At 40.7% G+C, this 20,319-nt stretch overlaps 1 protein-coding gene across 1 annotated transcript; it reads left to right on the top strand.

Annotated features, from left to right (window-relative positions):
* Window positions 1-10,058: 10,058 nt before the first annotated feature.
* Window positions 10,059-13,345, top strand: LOC309565872 (forkhead box protein A4-like; the record flags this gene model as incomplete). Its single annotated transcript, XM_082270887.1, has 2 exons — window positions 10,059-10,127; window positions 12,215-13,345. The coding sequence occupies 2 exons, from the start codon at window positions 10,059-10,061 to the stop codon at window positions 13,343-13,345; spliced, it is 1,200 nt and encodes a 399-aa protein (XP_082127013.1).
* Window positions 13,346-20,319: the final 6,974 nt, after the last annotated feature.

The raw sequence follows: 20,319 nt of genomic DNA, 5'->3' as shown, positions 1-20,319 counted from the left end.
GAAAAAGCACTTGACAGGGTGGACTGGGGGTTTATGTTAGAAACACTGGAAGAATTGGGAATTGGCCCTAGGATGAACCAATGGATTAGAGGACTATATAGGAAACCGACAGCCTTGATGAATGTAAACGGTGATCTTTCTTCTCCTTTTGGAATGTTCAACAGGACAAGACAGGGGTATCCACTAACCCCCCCCCCCCCTTTGTTTTGTTTGTCCTGTCGCTGGAACCATTATTAGCTACCATTCAGAAAAATGTAGACATAGAGGGAGTAAAGGTGGGACTTGAAGAACATAAATTAGCAGCATACACAGATGATGTCCTGTTTTATATTACTAACCCTAGAATAACCCCTTCCAAATGTAATAAAAGAACTAAAGAAATATGGGAGGGGACATATCAAACTTTAAGATCAATCAAAAAATTAAAACATTTGAATATAGGGTTAAATAAGAGAGAAGAGATAGCACTGCAAAAGGAATTCCCATTTACATAGGCAAAATCAGAATTCAAATACTTTGGGATAAACCTAACTTCATCTTTAAAGAGCCTATATTATGCCAACTATATCCCTATGCTAAACAAGATAAAAGCAGATAATAAAAAATGATCAACACGGCTGGGACGAATAAACATGGTCAAAATGGTAATACTACCCAAAATTCTATACAAATTTCAAATGTTGCCAGTAGATATTCCACAGATATACTTTAAAACAGTTAAAACAATGATAGTAAAGTATATTTGGCAGCGGAAGAAGCCTAGAATACAATACACGACACTTAATAAAGGAAAAGCACAGGGGGAGTTAGCAGCACCAGATTTCAAAAGATATTATGATGCAGTAATAATCTCACGAATGATAGAATGGACAAAATTTAATTCAGATAAAAGATGGTTCAAGTTAGAAATCACATTAACTGGCACACAGCTAAATAACAGCATTTGGATTCCACCAAAATTTAGGTATACACACAAAAACACACATTAAATGACTAGGGTAGTGTATAAAATATGGGACACAATAGACAGGCATGCTAAATGGGAATACAACTCGCCATTGCTATCGCTAGATGGCACAAGATATTTTGCACCTGGGAATGAGACACAATTTGATCAAAAACACACAGCTAAAAAATATAACACAAGGAGGGAAGATAAGAACATACCATGAGCTTAAAACAAAAGGGGAAAACATGACTCTAAACGAATGTAGATACTTTCAGTTAAAGCATTTTGTGGGATCTCTGCCGCAGCCGATTAGATCCAAGAAAGATCTGAACCTCGTGGAAAAACTATGTAACCCACAAACAAAACTAAAACATAGTATATCTCAGATATATAAAATGCTTAGGGAATTAGCGGGCATGAAGAGACCTCCATTCATAGAGACATGGAAAAAGGAGTTAGGATCACGACTAAAAGAACAAGAAGTAAATGTATTGTTGAAAGCTGTCCATAAATATGCGGTCGATGTAAATGCCATCAAAATGAACTATAAATGTCTTTCGAGATGGTATGTAACACAGGTAAAAGCACAAAAATGCCAACCAGAGGAGTCCCCCCTTTGTTGGAGAGGCTGTGGTATGTTGGGCACGATTGCTCATGTGTGGTGGGATTGTCCTAAGATCTGTGACTACATTGGGGAAATTACAGGAGTAAATATTACTGATGATCCTTGGGTGTGTTTGTTCTGTAAGACTGGTAAATCAAAAAAACATTATAAAAATATGATAGTCCCAAATTTAATAAACGCAGCAAAGGGGGCAATCCCAAAGAAATGGTTAGAACTGGAAAGTCCCACAATTAGAGAGTGGTGTAAAAGAGTTGAATGCATACATTATATGGAGTATCTGGGAAGCAGAGAGGAAGACTAGATGGAGAGTTTTCAAACAAATGGGTAAAGTGGGAGGATTTTAAGAAGACTAGTGCATATTTTGAAATTTGGGCAGATTAGGATATGAGAAGAAGAAAAGGGTAGATGAAGAAGAAAGGGAGGAGATACAGTATCTTACATTTTTGTAAATATTTTATTATATATTTTCATGTGACAACACTGAAGAAATGACACTTTGCTACAATGTAAAGTAGTGAGTGTACAGCTTGTATAACAGTGTAAATTTGCTGTCCCCTCAAAATAACTCAACACAGCCATTAATGTCTGGAAACAAAAGTGAGTGCACCCCTAAGTGAAAATATCCAAATTGGGCCCATATAGCCATTTTGCCTCCCCGATGTCATATGACTCGTTAGTGTTACAAGGTTTCAGGTGTGAATATGGAGCAGGTGTGTTATATTTGGTGTTATCGCTCTCATTTTCTCATACTGGTCACTGGAGGTTCAACATGGCACCTTATGGCAAAGAACTCTCTGAGGATCTGAAAAAAAAAAGAATTGTTGCTCTACATAAAGATGGCCTAGGCTATAAGAAGCTGGCCAAGACCCTGAAACTGAACTGCAGCATGGTGGCCAAGACCATACAGCAGTTTAACAGGAAAGGTTACACTCAGAACAGGCCTTGCCTTCGTCGAACAAAGAGGTTGAGTGCACGTGCTCAGCGTCATATCCAGAGGTTGTCTTTGCGAAATAGACATAAGAGTGCTGCCAGCATTGCTGCAGAGGTTGAAGGGGTGGGGGGGTCAGCCTGTCAGTGCTTTGACCATACGCCGCACACTGCATCAAATTGGTCTGCATGGCTGTCGTCCCAGAAGAAAGCCTCTTCTAAAGATGATGCACAAGAAAGCCTGCAAACAGTTTGCTGAAGACAAGCAGACTAAGGACATGGATTACTGGAACCATGTCCTGTGGTCTGACGAGACCAAGATAAACTTATTTGGTTTAGATGGTGTCAGGCGTTTGTGGCGGCAACCCGGTGAGGAGTACAAAGACAAGTGTGTCTTGCCTACAGTCAAGCATGGTGATGGGAGTGTCATGGTCTGGGGCTGCATGAGTGCTGCGGGCATCGGGGAGCTACAGTTCATTGAGGGAACCATGAATTCCAACATGTACTGTGACATACTGAAACAGGGCATGATCCCCTCCACTTGGAGACTGGGCCCCAATGCTGTATTCCAACATGATAATGACCCCAAACACACCTCCAAGACAACCCCTGCCTTGCTAAAGAAGCTGAGGGTAAAGGTGATGGACTGACCAAGCATGACTCCAGACCTAAACCCTATAGAGCATTTGTGGGTGTAGGGCATCCTCAAACGGAAGGCGGAGGGGCGTAAAGATCTCTAACATCCACCAGCTCCGTGATGTCGTCATGGAGGAGTGGAAGAGGACTCCAGTGGCAATCTGTGAAGCTTTGGTGAGCTCCATGCTCAAGAGGGTTAAGGCAGTGCTGGAAAATAATGGTGGCCACACAAAATATTAACACTTTGGGCCCAATTTGGCCATTTTCACTTAGGGGTGTACTCATTTTTGTTGCCAGTGGTTTAGACATTAATGGCTGTGTGTTGAGTTTTTTTGAGGGGACAGCAAATTTACACTGTTATACAAGCTGTACACACACTACTTTCCATATAGAAAAGTGTAATTTCTTCAGTGTTGTCAGATAAAAAGATATAATAAAATATTTACAAAAATGTGAGAGTGTACTCACTTTTGTGAGATACGGTATAATAAAGGAATAGATAAGTGAGTTGAAACGGAAGGGGGAGGGAGGGGGTTTGGGAGGGAGGGGACATGGGTAAATGGTTCAATGGGATTGTTAAAGTGTACTGTTAAAGTGTATGTTTGTACAAACTTGGAATTCAATAAAATTTAAAATTTTGATAAAAAAAAAAAAATGAGTTTCACACGCTTACCTCTGCAAAAAAGCCATTGGCTCCCACTGCTGTTAATCACAGCCAGTGAGGAGGGAATGGGGGGCAGGGCTGAGCAGCACTCTGTCTGTCTATGGACACACAGAGCGGGCTCGGGAACGAGCCTTCACAAGTTCCTCCACAGCAAGCAGCTTGCTACGGTTGACACTAGGCAGAAGGGAGGAGGCAGGAGCACCAGCGGGGGACCTAAGAAGAAGGGGATTGGGGATGCTCTGTGCAAAACGACAATGACAATAAAGCTAAAGCTGGTAATACACTGATCGAAGCAGAATATGGCTGAATTTTTATCAGTGTATGTCTGTCTCTGCTCAACAGAAGTCAATCATTTGATCAAGTTCTACTGAAGGGACATGCTGAAAAGGGTTTGTTGATCAGCTGCTGCAGTCAGCTTCAGACGTTGATCAGTGTATTCTGACAGACTTGGGTCCTGCTCCCTGCTGTCAGAATACAATGTCCCGGCGGGGGGTTTCCTCATCCACCTCATTTGTGTGAATGAAGAAATGGTGTGCCAGCTTTATATTTTACTCAAAAAACATGATTCTGTAAGGGACTGCAGTTTGGGCAACATTTTTAATTTACAAATAACCAGATATCTCCTCTACTGCACTAATCAGTTTGGAAAAACAGATTAGCTTTTTATCATTTGCGCTTGTATCTGAAGAAGTAGTTATTAACCAGTTCTGGACAGGAAGTGTTTGCCCCCTTAATGACCAGGCCATTTTTTCCCATTCGATGGCATTTAATGGAAAATTGCCCAGTCATGCGACGCTGTACCAAAAAAAAATGAATGTGCTTTTTTTCCCACAAATAGGTCTTTCTTTTGGTGGTATTTGATCACCTGTGCGATTTTTATTTTTTTGCGCTATAAACAAAAAAAACAGTATAAAAACGCCCAATAACGCTAACGCCCAAACATTTGCATAAATGCCCAAAAACGCTAGTCAAAAACGCGGCTAAAAGCACATTTTTGCAGCTACTTTTTCCTTGCAGCAGCATTGGCGTTTTTTATTCGTCCTGTGTGCATGAGGCCTTAAAGTCCACTAACCCTAAAACAAAACATATCTGGGTGTTTTAGACCCTTGACATAAAGCTTTGATAAATATTCACACATGTGCAGATCCAGGGAACAATAGATAACTGGGGGCACCACACCCAAGTCCAAAGATTTTTATTCCAAATAGACAAGCTAGAGTGTTTCTGGTCCTTCGTTAGGATAAAAATAAATGTAATAAAAATCTAAATTCTAGACTTGGGGTGTGGCACATTCATTCATATACTGTACTGTTTCTGGATTTCTTCTGAGATGTCCTGAAAAGGGCATCCTATGTGTTTGTTGCGATTAGCCAAAATGACTATACGCCCTCCACAAAAATTCATACTGTTATCTACATTTAAGGCCCGTACACACGTAGCGATTGTCAGCCATAAATATTCGGCCGCCAAACGATCGGCCGATTGTCGGCTTGTTAGTATGATGCTTCCGACAACCGACAGCGACTTTTCGGCCGAACAGAATCGGGTGTGCAGGCTATAAAATTTTTGTTGGCCGTCACCAGAATGGCCGATTGTTCGCAAGTCAGTACAGAATTCGGCCGACAAACAGCAGATTAGCAAGACTGGGCATGCTCTGAGAAATAAAAAGACACGGAAAGTTAACCATCACATGACATCACTTCTGCAGTCAGCTGTTGTTGGCCGACAAAATTCGTGTGCAGTCTTTAGCACTTTTCAGCCGACAGGACAGCATCGGACAAAAGACGGCCGATCGTTCAGCCGACATTCGGTACATGTGTACGGGGCTTTAGAAGTAATCTTAGCTAGCCTATAGATTTTTTTTTTTTGCTAGTAGGTAATATTTAAAAAATTGCTTTACTTCCCCATCCACACATTCAAGGTGTAGCACCCTCCCAGGTAGTTGCTAGGCAAACTATAAAGGGGGGCCTTGTCTGTTTATCAGATGGGCCTAATTGTTCAGCTAGGATGTGATGTGCTTTCAGGTGTGACTGTTGAGTTTAGGGAGTCTCCCCACTGTGTCCAATGAGGGCTCTTATTGGGCAGTGGAGGGCTTGTATTTATCCCAGAGGGCAGAATCTGCCACAATGCATCCTGGGAGGGGGTATAAGTCTGAGGGAGCACATGACAGGAGGTCTTTGGTAGGAAGCAGTGTCCCAGGAGGAGGGTGACGGCTGTCTCTTCTCCTGTCAGCATCAGGAAGGTGTCCTGGGTGGTCGGCCTAGAGGGCAGCAGGTTCAGCTGAACTGCAGAAAGGGATCCAGTGTGCTGTGGACCAAGTGGAGTTGTTGGGGCAAACGTTTCCAGGAAAGCAGTGTCGTGAGTACTGTAAACCGCCCAGGGGTCTGTCTAGGATAGGGGACCACTCCGGAAGGTCAGAGGGATCCAGCTAGCCAGTACAGGAGGCTTAGAAAGGGGGTGCCAGAGTCTAAGCCCTGAAGAGAAGTCTGTAAAGAGGGTGCCAGTGTGGGCCCTGAAGAGTTAAGAGTTGCAGCAGTGTTTACAAGTAGCTACCTCAGCCAGGAGGGCTAAAGGGAGCAGTACAAAGGACTTTGTGTCACCGGGGAGTGTCAAAGTCAGTTAAGTGTTAACAGACAACAAGTCAGCGTTAAAAAGCGCCAAGCGGCATTGACCGGCATTCAGCCGGCGTCAAGTCAGTGTCAAGAGGCATTTTTCTCAGTTGTCCCATTACATTGTGAATAGTTGAGCCAGAGGAGTAGTATCCCACTCATTCCCTTCTCCCATCCAAGTTCCTAAATAAATACAAAACCCAAAGATGCGGGACTGTTTCCTGTCTCAGTGCTCACACTTGGAGAACATGCTTAAATGTGCTGTTGTTGCTAGCGGTAACCCTGGCGGACCCACATCCAGCAAAATGGCTGGGAATCCTGCTACAAAGGTAAACAGGGGAATCCTCCAACTGTATCTGTGTATTCTGACAGCAGAAATATTCCCCTGCCATTAGAATACACTGATCAGTGCTGCCAGCTATAGCTGGCAATGCTGTACAACCACCATGCCTATGCATGGCCCCCGCTGAATCAGCCAAATTTCAAATCATGTATGGCTGGCTTTAAAATCCAAACTATTCAAACATCCCACACACACGTGCAGATGTCTCATTCAAGAACAGTAGGTGGTAAGCCATTTGCCTGCCTGGTGTAGATTCAGGTCATATTTTCTTTGTTTCTATTGTTTACAGAATTTAAGATATGTAACATTGTATTTAAATTTTCTGTGTAAGTATGACCTATTGTTCTCTGCTATTAGACCCTTTGGTGTGAAAGAAGCTGAGGAAAGGTTAAATACCTTCAATTAGATTACTCAACAGGATGTCTTCTCTGTGAAGCTAAATAATGGTTCTAAAAGTTGAGTTATAGACCTTTTAACATTTTTTTTCCTTTTTCTATCCATAAGCTCTTGTTCTAAGATGTTGCCTTGCGTCGCAGTGAGGCAAAAACAACTTTGCCTGCAGAGAACTGTATGTGTTGATGCTTTGCAATCGCCTCCATTTCTTCTATTGCTATGTGCTGCAAATGCATCATAAATGTGCCTGTTGTGTTTACAGTGCATTCAATGTACTGTTGCAAAGCATTATAGCAGTACAGTAGTAAACCGCAGCCTTTAAAAAAAAAAAAAATTTGCAAATGCTTACCTTAAAACGAAGCCCTCCAGTGGTGTCAGTGATCACCACTGACAGGGCTCCTATCCTTACCTGGTCTTCCTTACAGATTTGTGTGCACCGGGTGTATGATTAGTTCATCTGCTCGGGCCTTATTATTTTTAAAAAGTTTATTAAGTTTAAAAAAGACTTTACTATAAATTTAAGTTATCATTTCCCATTTTAGCATTGTAAACAAAGTTTAAAAAGTCTTACAGGGCGTTCAGGGACTTTACAAGCATTCATCCCTGGGCGCATACTACCCTAAATTCAGGTAATGCACCATCCAGTCCTATCTAGCCACTGGTGCTGTCAGCCTCATTGTTTGACAGGTGCACATGTGCCCTCCGCCCACAGATAAATGCCAGAGCCTCATGCACCAAGGCTAAACACCCAATGTAAATGAACCCAACTCATTCTGCTATATGTGCAATCTTGTATATTGAAAAAAATCCTGTGCCTATCCCACCACCTTTCAAATGTAATTGATCAATTAAGCAATAAAAACAAAACTATTGTGACTAAAAATTTAGAAAGAGCCATAACCAAAACACAAACAAAAGGCTCATGTGAAAATAAAATAAGAAAATTGGTGCATTTCTTACATAATCAAAACCATGGTTGAATTCAATACATAAACATAATTTTCCAAAAAATATAAATTAACCTAAAAAGTGTTGAATATATACTGCAAAGTCAAGTGAGTGAATAAACATTAAGAATAGTCCTTTATCAAAAAAGCAGTCCTTTTTAAAATGAAAGAAAAGTTCATAAGTGACACCTCATGTGAAAAAGTAATTGAACAAAAATCCGATCCTATAATGAAATTCCAATTTGTATCTGTGTCATTGACCAAACATGACAAACGATGCTCGGATGAAAGTCTTCACCAAATATAGTGCACACCTCTTACCAGAAATGACTGATCTCAAGTTTTAGAGATCACACTCGCTAAGGGATTATCTGTAAGGATTCAGTAGCCAAACTGAGAGGGCTTTTTATTCCACTTTTCCCTACAAATAACAGAATTTTGCAAAGATATATCATCTTTATATGACTCAAAATACTTAATACTTCAATACAATAACTACAATTTAGGCTGTAAAAATGTGATACAAATTATATCATCTTCAAGTAGATGCTAGAATAGTTTAATGCACTTTAGGCCTTTTGGGTTTTGGGTAGCAAAAAAAATATATATATATATATTATTTTTTTATACTTCAGGGGAAATCTTCGGGGCCAAAAGAAGATCTTTGATATTAAAGCTGAACAAATCTTTTTGTAGATTGCTAGTTTGCAGTTATGCTCAAATCCAATTTCCTGACTATGTTCCAAATAACTCCCCAAGCTGTTGATCTCCTAAGACTGTATATCTATAGAATTTAAAAATGATTATATCTAAGGCTAATAGGGTATGTGGGGCATGAGCATTTGACGTGCATTGGTGCAATGTAAATATTTTAAAGTATTAAGAGCAAATCTTTTATTTCCATCCTTTCTCATTTCTACCACTCTAGAAGTCACATACAGGCAGTCCTTTGGTTACAAACAAGATAGGGTCTGTAAGTTTGCTCTTAAGTTGAATTTGTTTGAAACAGGTCCATTTTTTTAAGTGTAACTCCAGCCGAAAATAATAATTGTTTTTTTGGATAGCATAGGGAAGGGTTAACACCCCTGTAACATTTGTTTTGCGGTCTGTGCCCCTGTTTACAAGATTTCACTTGTCCCTGTGACTATTGGATTTTGAACATTTTGGGATGTTGTGGAAACAGATTGGTGATAAAGCTTCAGTGAAACACCCTTTTTCCATGATAACTCTTACAGGAGAAAATTTCCCCTCCTAGGGGTAGATTTCCTCTCACTTCCTGTTGTCTCCCTCGATTTGTAAGTATGAGTCGTATGTATCTAGGATATTTGTAACTCTGGGACTGCCTGTATTGCAAATATAGGACCTAAATTTAGTGGCTAGGAAGGTGAATGCCGCACCTTCTAGACCCTGTTGAAGGAATATGTATATGACTGGTATTCATTATCAGGACTCTCACTTCATGGTGGTCAAGTTACATTTCTAGTAAAATGAGTTGCTCTTACAAAATGTCCCAAAATTTAAGCGGCAGGAAGAGATCCCTGACAATACTTTCTAGAAAGAAAATGCCACCATGAACCTATATCCTTGTTGATGGGGAACTCCTTGATCCTATTAGCATTTTGATGAGACAGACTGGTGATTGAAAAAAGGATAGGAGGTGTGTGTGAATGAAAGCAGTCAGGGGGGTACAAGTAACTTCCTTTGTCCTAAACTGATTTGGCTCTGCAGGTAGCCAGTGAAGAGGTCACAGAGAGATTCAGGAAAAGGGGTGGAGACCTTAAGGAGGACAGGTCTATTCAAATGCTCTGTGGGGTTTGCCTTTAAATGTCTCCACAGACCTTGCTTTGCTTGGACAAACTTTTGGATTCTGCACTAGAGGAGTCATCTGTACCACAAACGCAGAAAGCTGGTGGCCGTCTAAATTATTTGCAAGGTGGAGACATACCAAAAGTCAACATTCAGACTATGCTCGGTAGAGTCAAGTTGGAAATGAAAGACCCAATGGACTGGCATTCAATGTACCCAGAAAGTGAGGTAAGTTTGTTTATATACTCAACCTATGACATTCATTCGTTTATTTTATATCTTTCTTAGTAAATATAGATTGAATTATCTCTGAAATCTAGTGTAATTTAATAAACGTGTAATGTTAGGTAACCTTAGACAATAGTCATAATTTAGCACTAATAAATCCTGTTTTAAGGATTTATCAAGTGCTAAATAAACTCAGCCATTCTGTAGTATTTAAAGACCACATTAGAGAAACTCCAGACTAGATAATTGTCACTTTTTAATGCATCAGTATATGGGCTAAATATTGGGGGAAAAAAGTCAATAGAGACTTTCTTTAGCCAATGGTGTGGTTTACCATAAGCCCTTGAAAACCATAGACCCCATACAGACAGGATGGAACATCTGTGGTGCTAAGTTGTCCTGGAATGACCAGTTACATTTTTCTCACATAGTATGGTTTTCATCACATTTTTGAAACATCAAATCTGTTATATTTGGCTGTCAATTATAGATGGCAAATCTGTTGTAGATAACATTGCCATAGGCAGCTAACATGCAAAATACTTTGAAGAATTTAATGCTATTTTATTAAAATACCCAAAACAAAAATTACCTATATTTGATTGAATATTACAAAGCATATGTGCTAATCATCTTTAGTTGCTGTCAGTGTTAATAGAGAATAAATCGGTACACTAGATAAACTAGAAGTGTGTATGAGTAGGCAGGCGACTTAGATCCAGAAAATAAATAGTTTTCAGGTTACTAGAGGATTTTCAGTAGAATATATCGTATACTTTTGGAGTAATTGTCACATGAGTTTAACACTTCTAATACTAGAGTGTAAAGCTAGCTAAACACGCATATCAAAATACCTATTATTTTCTGGATCTAGGTCCCCTGCCTACTCATACACACTTCTAGTTTATCTATTGTACCGATTTATTCTCTATTATCACTGACAGCACCTAAAGATGATTAGCACATATGCTTTGTAATATTCAATCAAATATAGGTAATTTTTGTTTTGGGTATTTTAATAAAATAGCATTTAATTCTTCAAAGTATTTTGCGTGTTAGCTGCTTGTTCATTTTATAGCTATATAACACTTTTTTTTTTTGTTTTAACAATTTATTATGAAATGTGAGGGAACTCTAAAGTCTAAAGTTGCATGTCAGTAGTTTTTCTCAGTGAATTTTAAGGAGGAAGTTTATAAAGGGGCAAGTTGGTCCCCTTACTGATGTTTTTTTCCTCCAGAATTAATGCATTTAGACATACAGATGATGGCTCAGTAACTTACAGTATAGGTTCGTCATGCAAAACACAGCATTATAAAGGCAGACTTTGCTCTTTCTTGGAAGGAGTTATTCAGAAAACACTTACATAACAATTTTTAGGTACACTGCTGATATGGCAGTAAGTCCAGCTTGTGAACTCTGCTAAGACAAAATAATATGGGGAATACACATGGCTTTGCGATTTACATTTGAGACTGTGAAGGTATAAAGCAATGTTTAGTAGGCAATTAAACGTCATTGTTATTCAACACTAGATGTCTGAAAAGTGCAAGTTCATTATGAATGCCTAGGTAGAGACTGAAGGAAGTGCTTCTTTGTGGAGAATGTAATCCCTTTATGTATATTACTGCCAACAGGAAAGGCAGACAACACTGTACAGTGATGCTAAATATCTGAGTATGCACATTGCATAGCAATACTGAATAGAAAATGCAAACAGACATTGCAAAAATTATAAACCATAAAGATATAACAGTAAAAAAAATTTAAATGCAAGAAAATGTGAAAGTTTGGAAATAAGCAGATACATTTTCAACTGCGCATTTTTAAAACTGAGATTTTCACAGTTTTGCACAATGCTTTTAACCACAAGGTCACTTTATTACCACTTCAGTTGTTTCTAGTGTCACAAAAAATGTGCATTACACAAATAGTTAGCATTTTGGTATTAGAGAGTAATCATAATTGTTGACATTCAATCATGTGATATAATTGCTGCTAAAACATCCCAGTATTTTCAGTGTAATGTTTATGATCTTTATAATATAGTTTATAAATCTCAATTCATTATCTTATGTTTATTTTGCTAGGTTTATTCTGGAATACATAACATGAATAATGGCCTTCAAACTAATACCTTCATGTCCAGTGATGTCTCAACCAGAACTGCAACAATGACCTACATGAACAATTCCATGGTGGGGCATGTAAACAGCATCCAGAACCAGAACAATCTTAGCTCTCTGAACTCCCTAGCTCACAATATGGGAGTTCCAGCAGCATCTCCATCATCTTCATCTGCTTACCCACTGGGCTATTGCCAAGGAGAAACAGAGTTCCAGAGGGATCCTCAAAGCTATCGGAGAAATTATTCCCATGCCAAACCTCCCTATTCTTACATCTCACTTATAACAATGGCCATCCAACAGTCCCCAAACAAGATGATGACCCTGAATGAGATTTACCAGTGGATCATTGACCTTTTTCCTTACTACAGACAAAACCAGCAGAGGTGGCAAAACTCAATTCGTCACTCTTTGTCATTTAATGACTGCTTTGTTAAAGTTCCACGTTCACCAGAAAAACCAGGAAAAGGCTCCTACTGGACTCTTCATCCAGACTCTGGTAACATGTTTGAAAACGGATGCTATCTGAGAAGACAAAAGAGGTTCAAGAGTGAAAAGTCTAGGACTGCAGATTCTGAAAAAAAACCTAGCAAACCCGGTGATGAGATGTCAGTTAGATTAAGAGAGTCTCCAGCTGTTTATGATGAGAGTTCCTCTTCACACTCACCAAAAAATGCAACTAACAGTGGAGATAGGGACTCATCAATGGCAATACCCCAACTAAATAGAGCTTCACCAGTGGGCATTAGCTCTAACTCTGAACCAGGCGGGTCTTCATTACAGATTTTATACCCAATGAATCTCTCTAGTGATAGTTATCTTGGCATGGTGGGAGAAGATGTCCAGATGAAACATGAGCCATTTGTTGGGAGCCACCCATTCTCTATCACACAACTCATGTCTTCTGAAAATGCACATGCATACTCAAGTAAGATTGATATGTGTCCAACCACAGATCATCTTGCTCACTACCAGAACTTCACTTCCGATTATCATAACATGACCTCTTCGAAGAATGTAATGGACATGCCATCATCCCCTGATGCAAGCTACTATACTAATATGTATTCCAGACCCATTCTCAGTTCTCTGTGAATGACAAAAGGTTTTTTACTAAGCTTTGTTGAGATGCTTTTATTTAAACCCATAATGACACAGTCATTAAAATTCTCGACTAAGATTTTAGAATAACACTTAAAACTGATGTACAGATTTAGGTAATTCTCCAGCTTTTGAACTTTGTGTAAATGTAATAAACTGTGTAATATATTAGGTTGCACAGTTGTCATACATGCTTGACATAGTATAGATATTATGCCATTTCCAATCTAGTTATTAAATACATTTCTCAAATTGATTCAATAGCACAATATTCTAATATTTGGTGCAATAAATTAGAAGTTTTAAAATATAACTATTTTTGAATTGCAAAAATGCCTCCCCCTAATCACACAGCAGAAGGTTTTTTAGTTGACTTTAATTTCCAGTAAAGAAATTAATAACAGTTCTTAATCATATAGGTTTCATAGTAATTTTACTGTCCAAAATGTAGACAGATGAAAACTTGTTCTGTTGAACAAGAACACATTTGCACTGAATTTATTGGAGCTTTGCAAAATTATGTTTTATTGAGTGTGTATATATATATATATATATATATATATATATATATATATATATATACTGTATAAATACTGTATGTCATGTTTGTTTCAATATTTAAATGTTGAACATATTTTATTTGTTTTAAAAAGTGGACCTTTTTACATGCTTCTTGTGTGTTTTACATTGATGTTTGTACTGTTTCTGAATATTAATATATTTGTTTCCTTAGATCTATGGTGTATGTTCTTTAACATGTACTGAATTTCCTTTATTATCACTGATATCTAGTTTCACAGTGTACATAAACTAAAACTAAAATGTTATTTTTTAAAGTTTTAGTGGGTGAAAGAGTAAGAACATCTTTTGGGATTTTATTGTCCTATTTGGCTCCATGCACATTGGCCTAAAAATCGCTGATACTACAGGAGTTTTGTGCTTTTCGTGTAGAAGCAGCTCAATGTTATCCTATGTGTCCATGCACATTATTTGACGATTACAGGCATATTTTAAGCTCAGCGTTTAGAGGCAGGAAAAAAAACCCTTCCAGTTTGCGTTTCTGATTGGCACTTTCTGGCAGAAAAAAAAGACAAAACTCTCCTAAACTACACTTTGTACATAAGACGCTCTATGAGCATTTTTTTTTTGTGCCAATAAAACTGTTGTTTTTTAAGCCAGTATGCATGGAGACTTTCTCTTCAAAAGATGAAACAGACTGAGAGGAAACCTCCCCAAAATTTGGTGAGATCCTTGGGCAGTTGTCACTGGAACGGCCGTCTAAGTTGGGAGATCTTCCTTCTCCTGTTCTAGTAACAACTGTAACATTTAAAATTTTCTCTCACTTTCTCTCTGGATAGCAATAGTTACCAGGACAGAAACTAAAGAGAATCTTCTTAAAGCACTCACTGAGAGTAATAAAAGCCTAACCATCATTTTAGTCCTTTCCCAAAAATAACCACAACTAGAAAAAAACACATTTTGGATGGATTATACTTTAAATTATAGAGTACACCAATACAACGTTGAGCCTGGTATAAAATGGAGAGATAAATGGCACTGTAGTGATCTGCAATAATCAAATTCTAGTTTATTATAATTGATTGCCATGGACAACCTCCACTGAGCAGCATTAAGCTAGCCATAGACGGTGTGATTTTCTTTCCTGCAACCACAGAAAATTGCTAGATTTCCCCATCAACACAGTTGGCGTTGCTGGAGAAATCCCTCCCATGGAACTATTGTGTTCCACCGGCAAGTGGGAGAACCCTGTCGAGAAAACACAGTGATTTTTGCTACTGGCTATAGCCGCTGGCAGTATTCCCATAAGCTCACTTCTGTACCCTAAAAATCTAAAACTCCCTTCTGCATCCCTGTCCACAACTCACTGTCTGCATAGTCCGCAAATAACATCTGCACCCCTATCCGCAACTCATCTCTGCACTCACTATCTACAACACACCGCTGCACTCCCAATCACAACTCGCTTTGGCTTCTGCGCCCCGGTCCAAAACTCACTTCCACACCCTCTGCCACAACTCACCTTTGCACTCACCATCCACAACTTACCACTACACCCCCATCTACAACTCACCTCTACAACCTGTCAAAAACCGTCTGCAGCTCACCTCTGCACTCCCTGTCCGCAACTCACCTCTGCATTCCCTTTCCACAACTCACCTCTGCAACCCCCCCCCACCCTTCTGAAGCTCACATCTGCACCCCCTGAATGCAGTTTATCCCTGCCCCCTGCACTCTTCTGCAACTCACATCTGCACCCTCTGTCTGCAATTCATCTCTGCAACCCGCACTCTTCTGCAACTCACCTTTGAACCCCCTGTCTGCAATTCATCTCTGCACCCTGTGTCTGCAATTCACCTCTGCACCCCTGTCCTCAACCCACCTCTGTTCCCCCACCCATCCACAACCCACCTCTGCACCCCTGTCTGCAAACCACCTCTACACCCCCTCAGCCTTCTGAAACACACCTCTGCACCCCCTGTTTGCAATTCACCTCTGCACCCCCACTCATCTGCAACCCACCTCTGCATCCCTCTCTTCCATGACCGCAGCTCACCTCATCACATTTCCTCCCTTGAACCCAGACCATAGCTAACACTGTAACACTAACTGTATATCCTCAGCTTTGCATCCCCCTCCACTGCCTTGCTTACCTATTTACCAAAATATCTGTCTGGCTTCACCTGCACAGTGTATCATCACTTGTGGTTGCATGTCTTACCATTTGCCAGCGGCAGCAGCGGGATCATCAATCGTGAGAGCTACCATCCAGACACCACCGGCAGCTCAGCAGGTAATGCCCCCCTTCCTGCCTAATGACACACAGCGCCAGGCAACTGTCCCTCCCTTGTTTCAGCTCTGAGTTCAGCGGCTGAGAGGTTCTAAGGAAGCTGGTGGGAGAGATGCGCTCTGCGGTGTCACTTGTAAATACAGAGCTGAAGCTTCTATGGGTACAGGAAACAGTAGACAGCGGTGAGCACATGGCCGGTGCCAGAGGCCACATTCTGGCAGAAAGTAAGTCCTGGGTATGTTTATCTAGGTTGTAAACATGTACCACTCTAAGGCCCTGATGCCAAACTTGAGGCCCAGTCCTTAGTAGTGGGATCATTGGTTTGTAGAGGAGTAATAACAGTGATCTCTATTAGACTCATGTAATATGCCCCCAGTCTCTCTCTGCCTTCTGCAGCATGTCTTCTCTTCATCATTTTCTTTAACAAGTCTGCAGTCTCTGACAGGCCCCTCTAGCATTACATATACCAAAGACATGCTCCTTTGCTTAGGGCCCTCTATGACTCGCAAGTTGACAACTGCTTCTTTGAGGTCTTTTACTGGCAAGCCGGCCCTACCATGGGACCCACTGGGTCCATTGGACCCAGGCAGAACATGGAGAGGGGCAGCAAATTGACTCCCAAGATTCTTTTCCCCAACTATTTTGTGTCATCAGTTTGCAGCATGTTACGGGTGGCATTTCCCCATCTCATACTGCCGCCCGTAGTGCAAACTAATGAGTATGAGGAGGTGAAGCGTCTCCTCTGGGGAACATCTGTCACGTGATTGTGGTGTGCGCAATGTCAGACATCAGTGCACTCCATCTCACGCAGGGCATCCTGGATCTTCTGGGGCGGTGACCGCAGCAGACACAGGAGTGACAGGAGGACTGAGGACAGACAGTGGGTGTTTGGTGGACGGGTCCGGTGGTTAGTTATGGAGGAAGATAACAGTATATATAATATTTTCAAAATTTTATATTTATATAAAATAATAGACAAGGGGGCCTTTTGGTGGGCATGATTTTTTTTTTGGGGGGGTGGGGGGAGGCAGCATTTCATTCTTGGACCCAGGCAGCACAATGTCTTGGGCCAGCCCTGTTCACTAGCTTATGTAAACTTGATATATTTCACGCTATGTACAAAATGTAAAGTAGAAAAATATAAACTAAATATAGGATTTAAATGTGAAAAGCGATAAATGGAGAGAAAATGTCTTACATAGAAATTAGGCTAAGGGGATAACTCCATTGAGGACCTTAAAGTGAAACTATACCCCCCTATCATTTAAAACAAGGATTCTGCCACTTTAACCTCTGGTTGATCTTCAGCTAGGACACCAGTCTGGAACAAACGGAAAAGGAGAGACGAGCCAAGGAGCCCAATATAATGTAATAAGTCTTCAATATACTCCAATATAGTGTACCGTAGTAAGTCTTCAATATTCTCGAGACTCTCAATCTGATTATTGGTGCTTGAAGTTGCAGGCCTATCTCTAGCCCAATGTAGGATCCTGCCCTTCTGGAAGTCTGCTATGTCGCAGATGTATTCCATCCTCATTGTCTTGTACATGTTTAATCATACTGGCTTCAAATTCTGCATATTTTTCTAGTTGTTTCTAATTATTAAGCTTCAACCAGACCTCATCAGTCTCTTCTTGTCATTTGGTCAGCATTCTTTGTCTCTGTTCTTGGATGATATTAAGCCATTCCAGCGTATACGTGGTTGACATGACTAATCATTGGAGGCGCAGGTCATCATTAAGAAATTTACATCTTTTAGTAGCTCTGAGACCCCTGGGGTGACTTTTTGTTCATAGTACCTTTTGGTGAATTCCATATCCCACCATTGTATTGTTTCATATTTTAATAGATCTTGTAATTTAAAAAATAAATTCTTAAGCGTCTTGATGTCAGTCTGTTTGGATGCCCCATTATTTGTTTTTCACTCATACTGGTGAGGTGTCAGGTGAGTTTGAGTGTAGGAAATGGATGAAGCTATAGAAGGTTTTAGGCTGGCTGACTATTTTTTGTTCCCTAGCTGAATTGCGCAGGTAGGTGGATGACATAGTCTGCATGATATGTACTAAGACCTCTGGGTAATCTATTAATCGCTAAAAAAGATGATTTTATTATACAATGAAATTAAAAACAAAAGAGATGTTTCTGTATTGTACTGTTTTCTGAAAATTGATTTATATGGGATATGTAATTCACAATATAAAACACTTGAGAGATTTGAGGGTCACAATGACATGATCAGCTAATTTCATGGCTCAAAACCAAGGTTTTACGACATTAGGTAAAATATGTAATTAATACAATTTTATGTTGAGATTTTAACCACTTGCCGACCGCCCACCGCAGATATACTGCAGCAGGCTGGGTCGGCTGCGCGGATTGCCGTACCTGTATGGCGGTCATGTGCAGGGCTAGGGGGGCGCGATCGCGCCCCGCTGTCCCTGCGATGTTCTGATTTGGTTCAGAACTGATCAGTCATCAGGTCCAGGTCAATGATTTTTGGCCTGGACCTGTTGACCAATGGCAGAACATCCTGGGCCCGTGTAATGTAAACACAGGCACAGGATATGATGTAATCTCCTCTCCTGGAGTCCTTTTCGGTTCCAGCGTGAGAGGAGAGAGCATCTACTGTGAGTACAGGAGCAGCACACTGACACAAGTACACATAGGCACACATTTAACCCCCTGATCAACCCCTAATAAACCCTTTCACTCCCTGTCACATTATACACTTTATACAGTACAGATAAAATTTACTGATCACTGTATTAGTGTCACTTGTGACTTCAGATTGTCTGAGAGGCAGTTATTGGTAGTCCCACATAGGTTTAGGGTCCCAGCCATATATCCCCCAATAAAGATTTAACCCCCTGATCACCCCCCATTAACCCTTTTACTTCCTGTCAAAGTGTACACTAATAACAGTATACCGACAATTTACTGATCACTGCATAAGTGTCATTTTTGACTTCAGTTAGTTTTAGAAACAGTTAGTGGTAGTTAGAGGCAGTCCCAGGTAGGTTTATGGTCCCTGCCATTATATCCCCTAATAAAGATTTAACCCCCTGATCATCCCCAGTTAACCCCTTCATTGGATTGTGTCACTATTATTGTGTACAGATCTTTTTTCTGATCACTGTATTAGTGTTATAGGTGACATCAGTTAGCATTAATTCAGGACAGCGTCAGATTGCCCGCCACATATTCAGTAATACATTTTAACCCTTTGATTGCCAGTGACACACACACACACTAAACACCTCCATTACTAGTATAGTGTCTAAACGGATCAATATCATTGATCTGATCAGAACTATACTAGCGTCCCCAATAGTTTAGTGTTCCCAAAATGCAGCGTTAGCAGGATCAGCCCCGACACCTGCCAGCACCTGCGTTTAGCCCCTCCGCCCCCCCAAGAAGTGCAGAATCAGCAGATTACTGTCACTTCCAATACACGGCACACTAAACCGCAACGTTAGCAGAGTTAGGCCTGATCTCGGCTAGCACTGGCAGTTACATTTTTGGTAGCGGTTCAAACAGTCCTTGACAACCAGGTGCTTTTTTTTACCTGTGAGTCAAACTAGGTACCTACATATAAATTTATTGGCCAAAATGTCCAAACATAGGTACACTAGTGAAGAGGCCTACACGATGCTGAGCATGACAGATGACAGCGATGGGGAATCCTCACTGTCAGAATCAGCCTCAGTGTTCCAACCTGTAGACAGCAGTGGCACACTGACAGATAGCTCTGATGATGGAATAGTGGTCCCTGCTAAGGTCAGGCGTACCTGACCCTGTTCTTCTGTTGCTGAGGTGCAGCAACCGCAGGGTTCTCATATGCAGCAGAGTGTCGGTACTAGTGCCGCTCAACCTTCTGGTGAACTGGCAAGCACCAACGGCCTAGTACATCCTGGTCATAGTCAAACCAGCACTGCAGTAACACTTGGTGATGTGGCAAGTCCCATAAGTGTAGTTCAAGCTGGTGCGGTGACTAGCACAAGTAGTATCCCGCAGCCACCAATAATTCAAGACAGGCCCGTAGAGCCTACAGTGTCCTTCCTGATGCGCTTGCAAATTCTAAATGGGGGCCCACCACTTCTGCAGCGCCTGTACTTCCCCCATTCACTGGCCAACCCGGAATTCAGGTGGAAACAGCCAA

The sequence above is a fragment of the Pelophylax lessonae genome, assembly GCF_965119305.1.
Source record: "Pelophylax lessonae genome assembly, chromosome: 10".
Taxonomy (NCBI): Eukaryota; Metazoa; Chordata; class Amphibia; order Anura; family Ranidae; genus Pelophylax; species Pelophylax lessonae.
The sequence above is the reverse complement of the archived record's forward strand: the minus strand, read 5'-3'. Positions and strand labels throughout refer to the sequence as shown.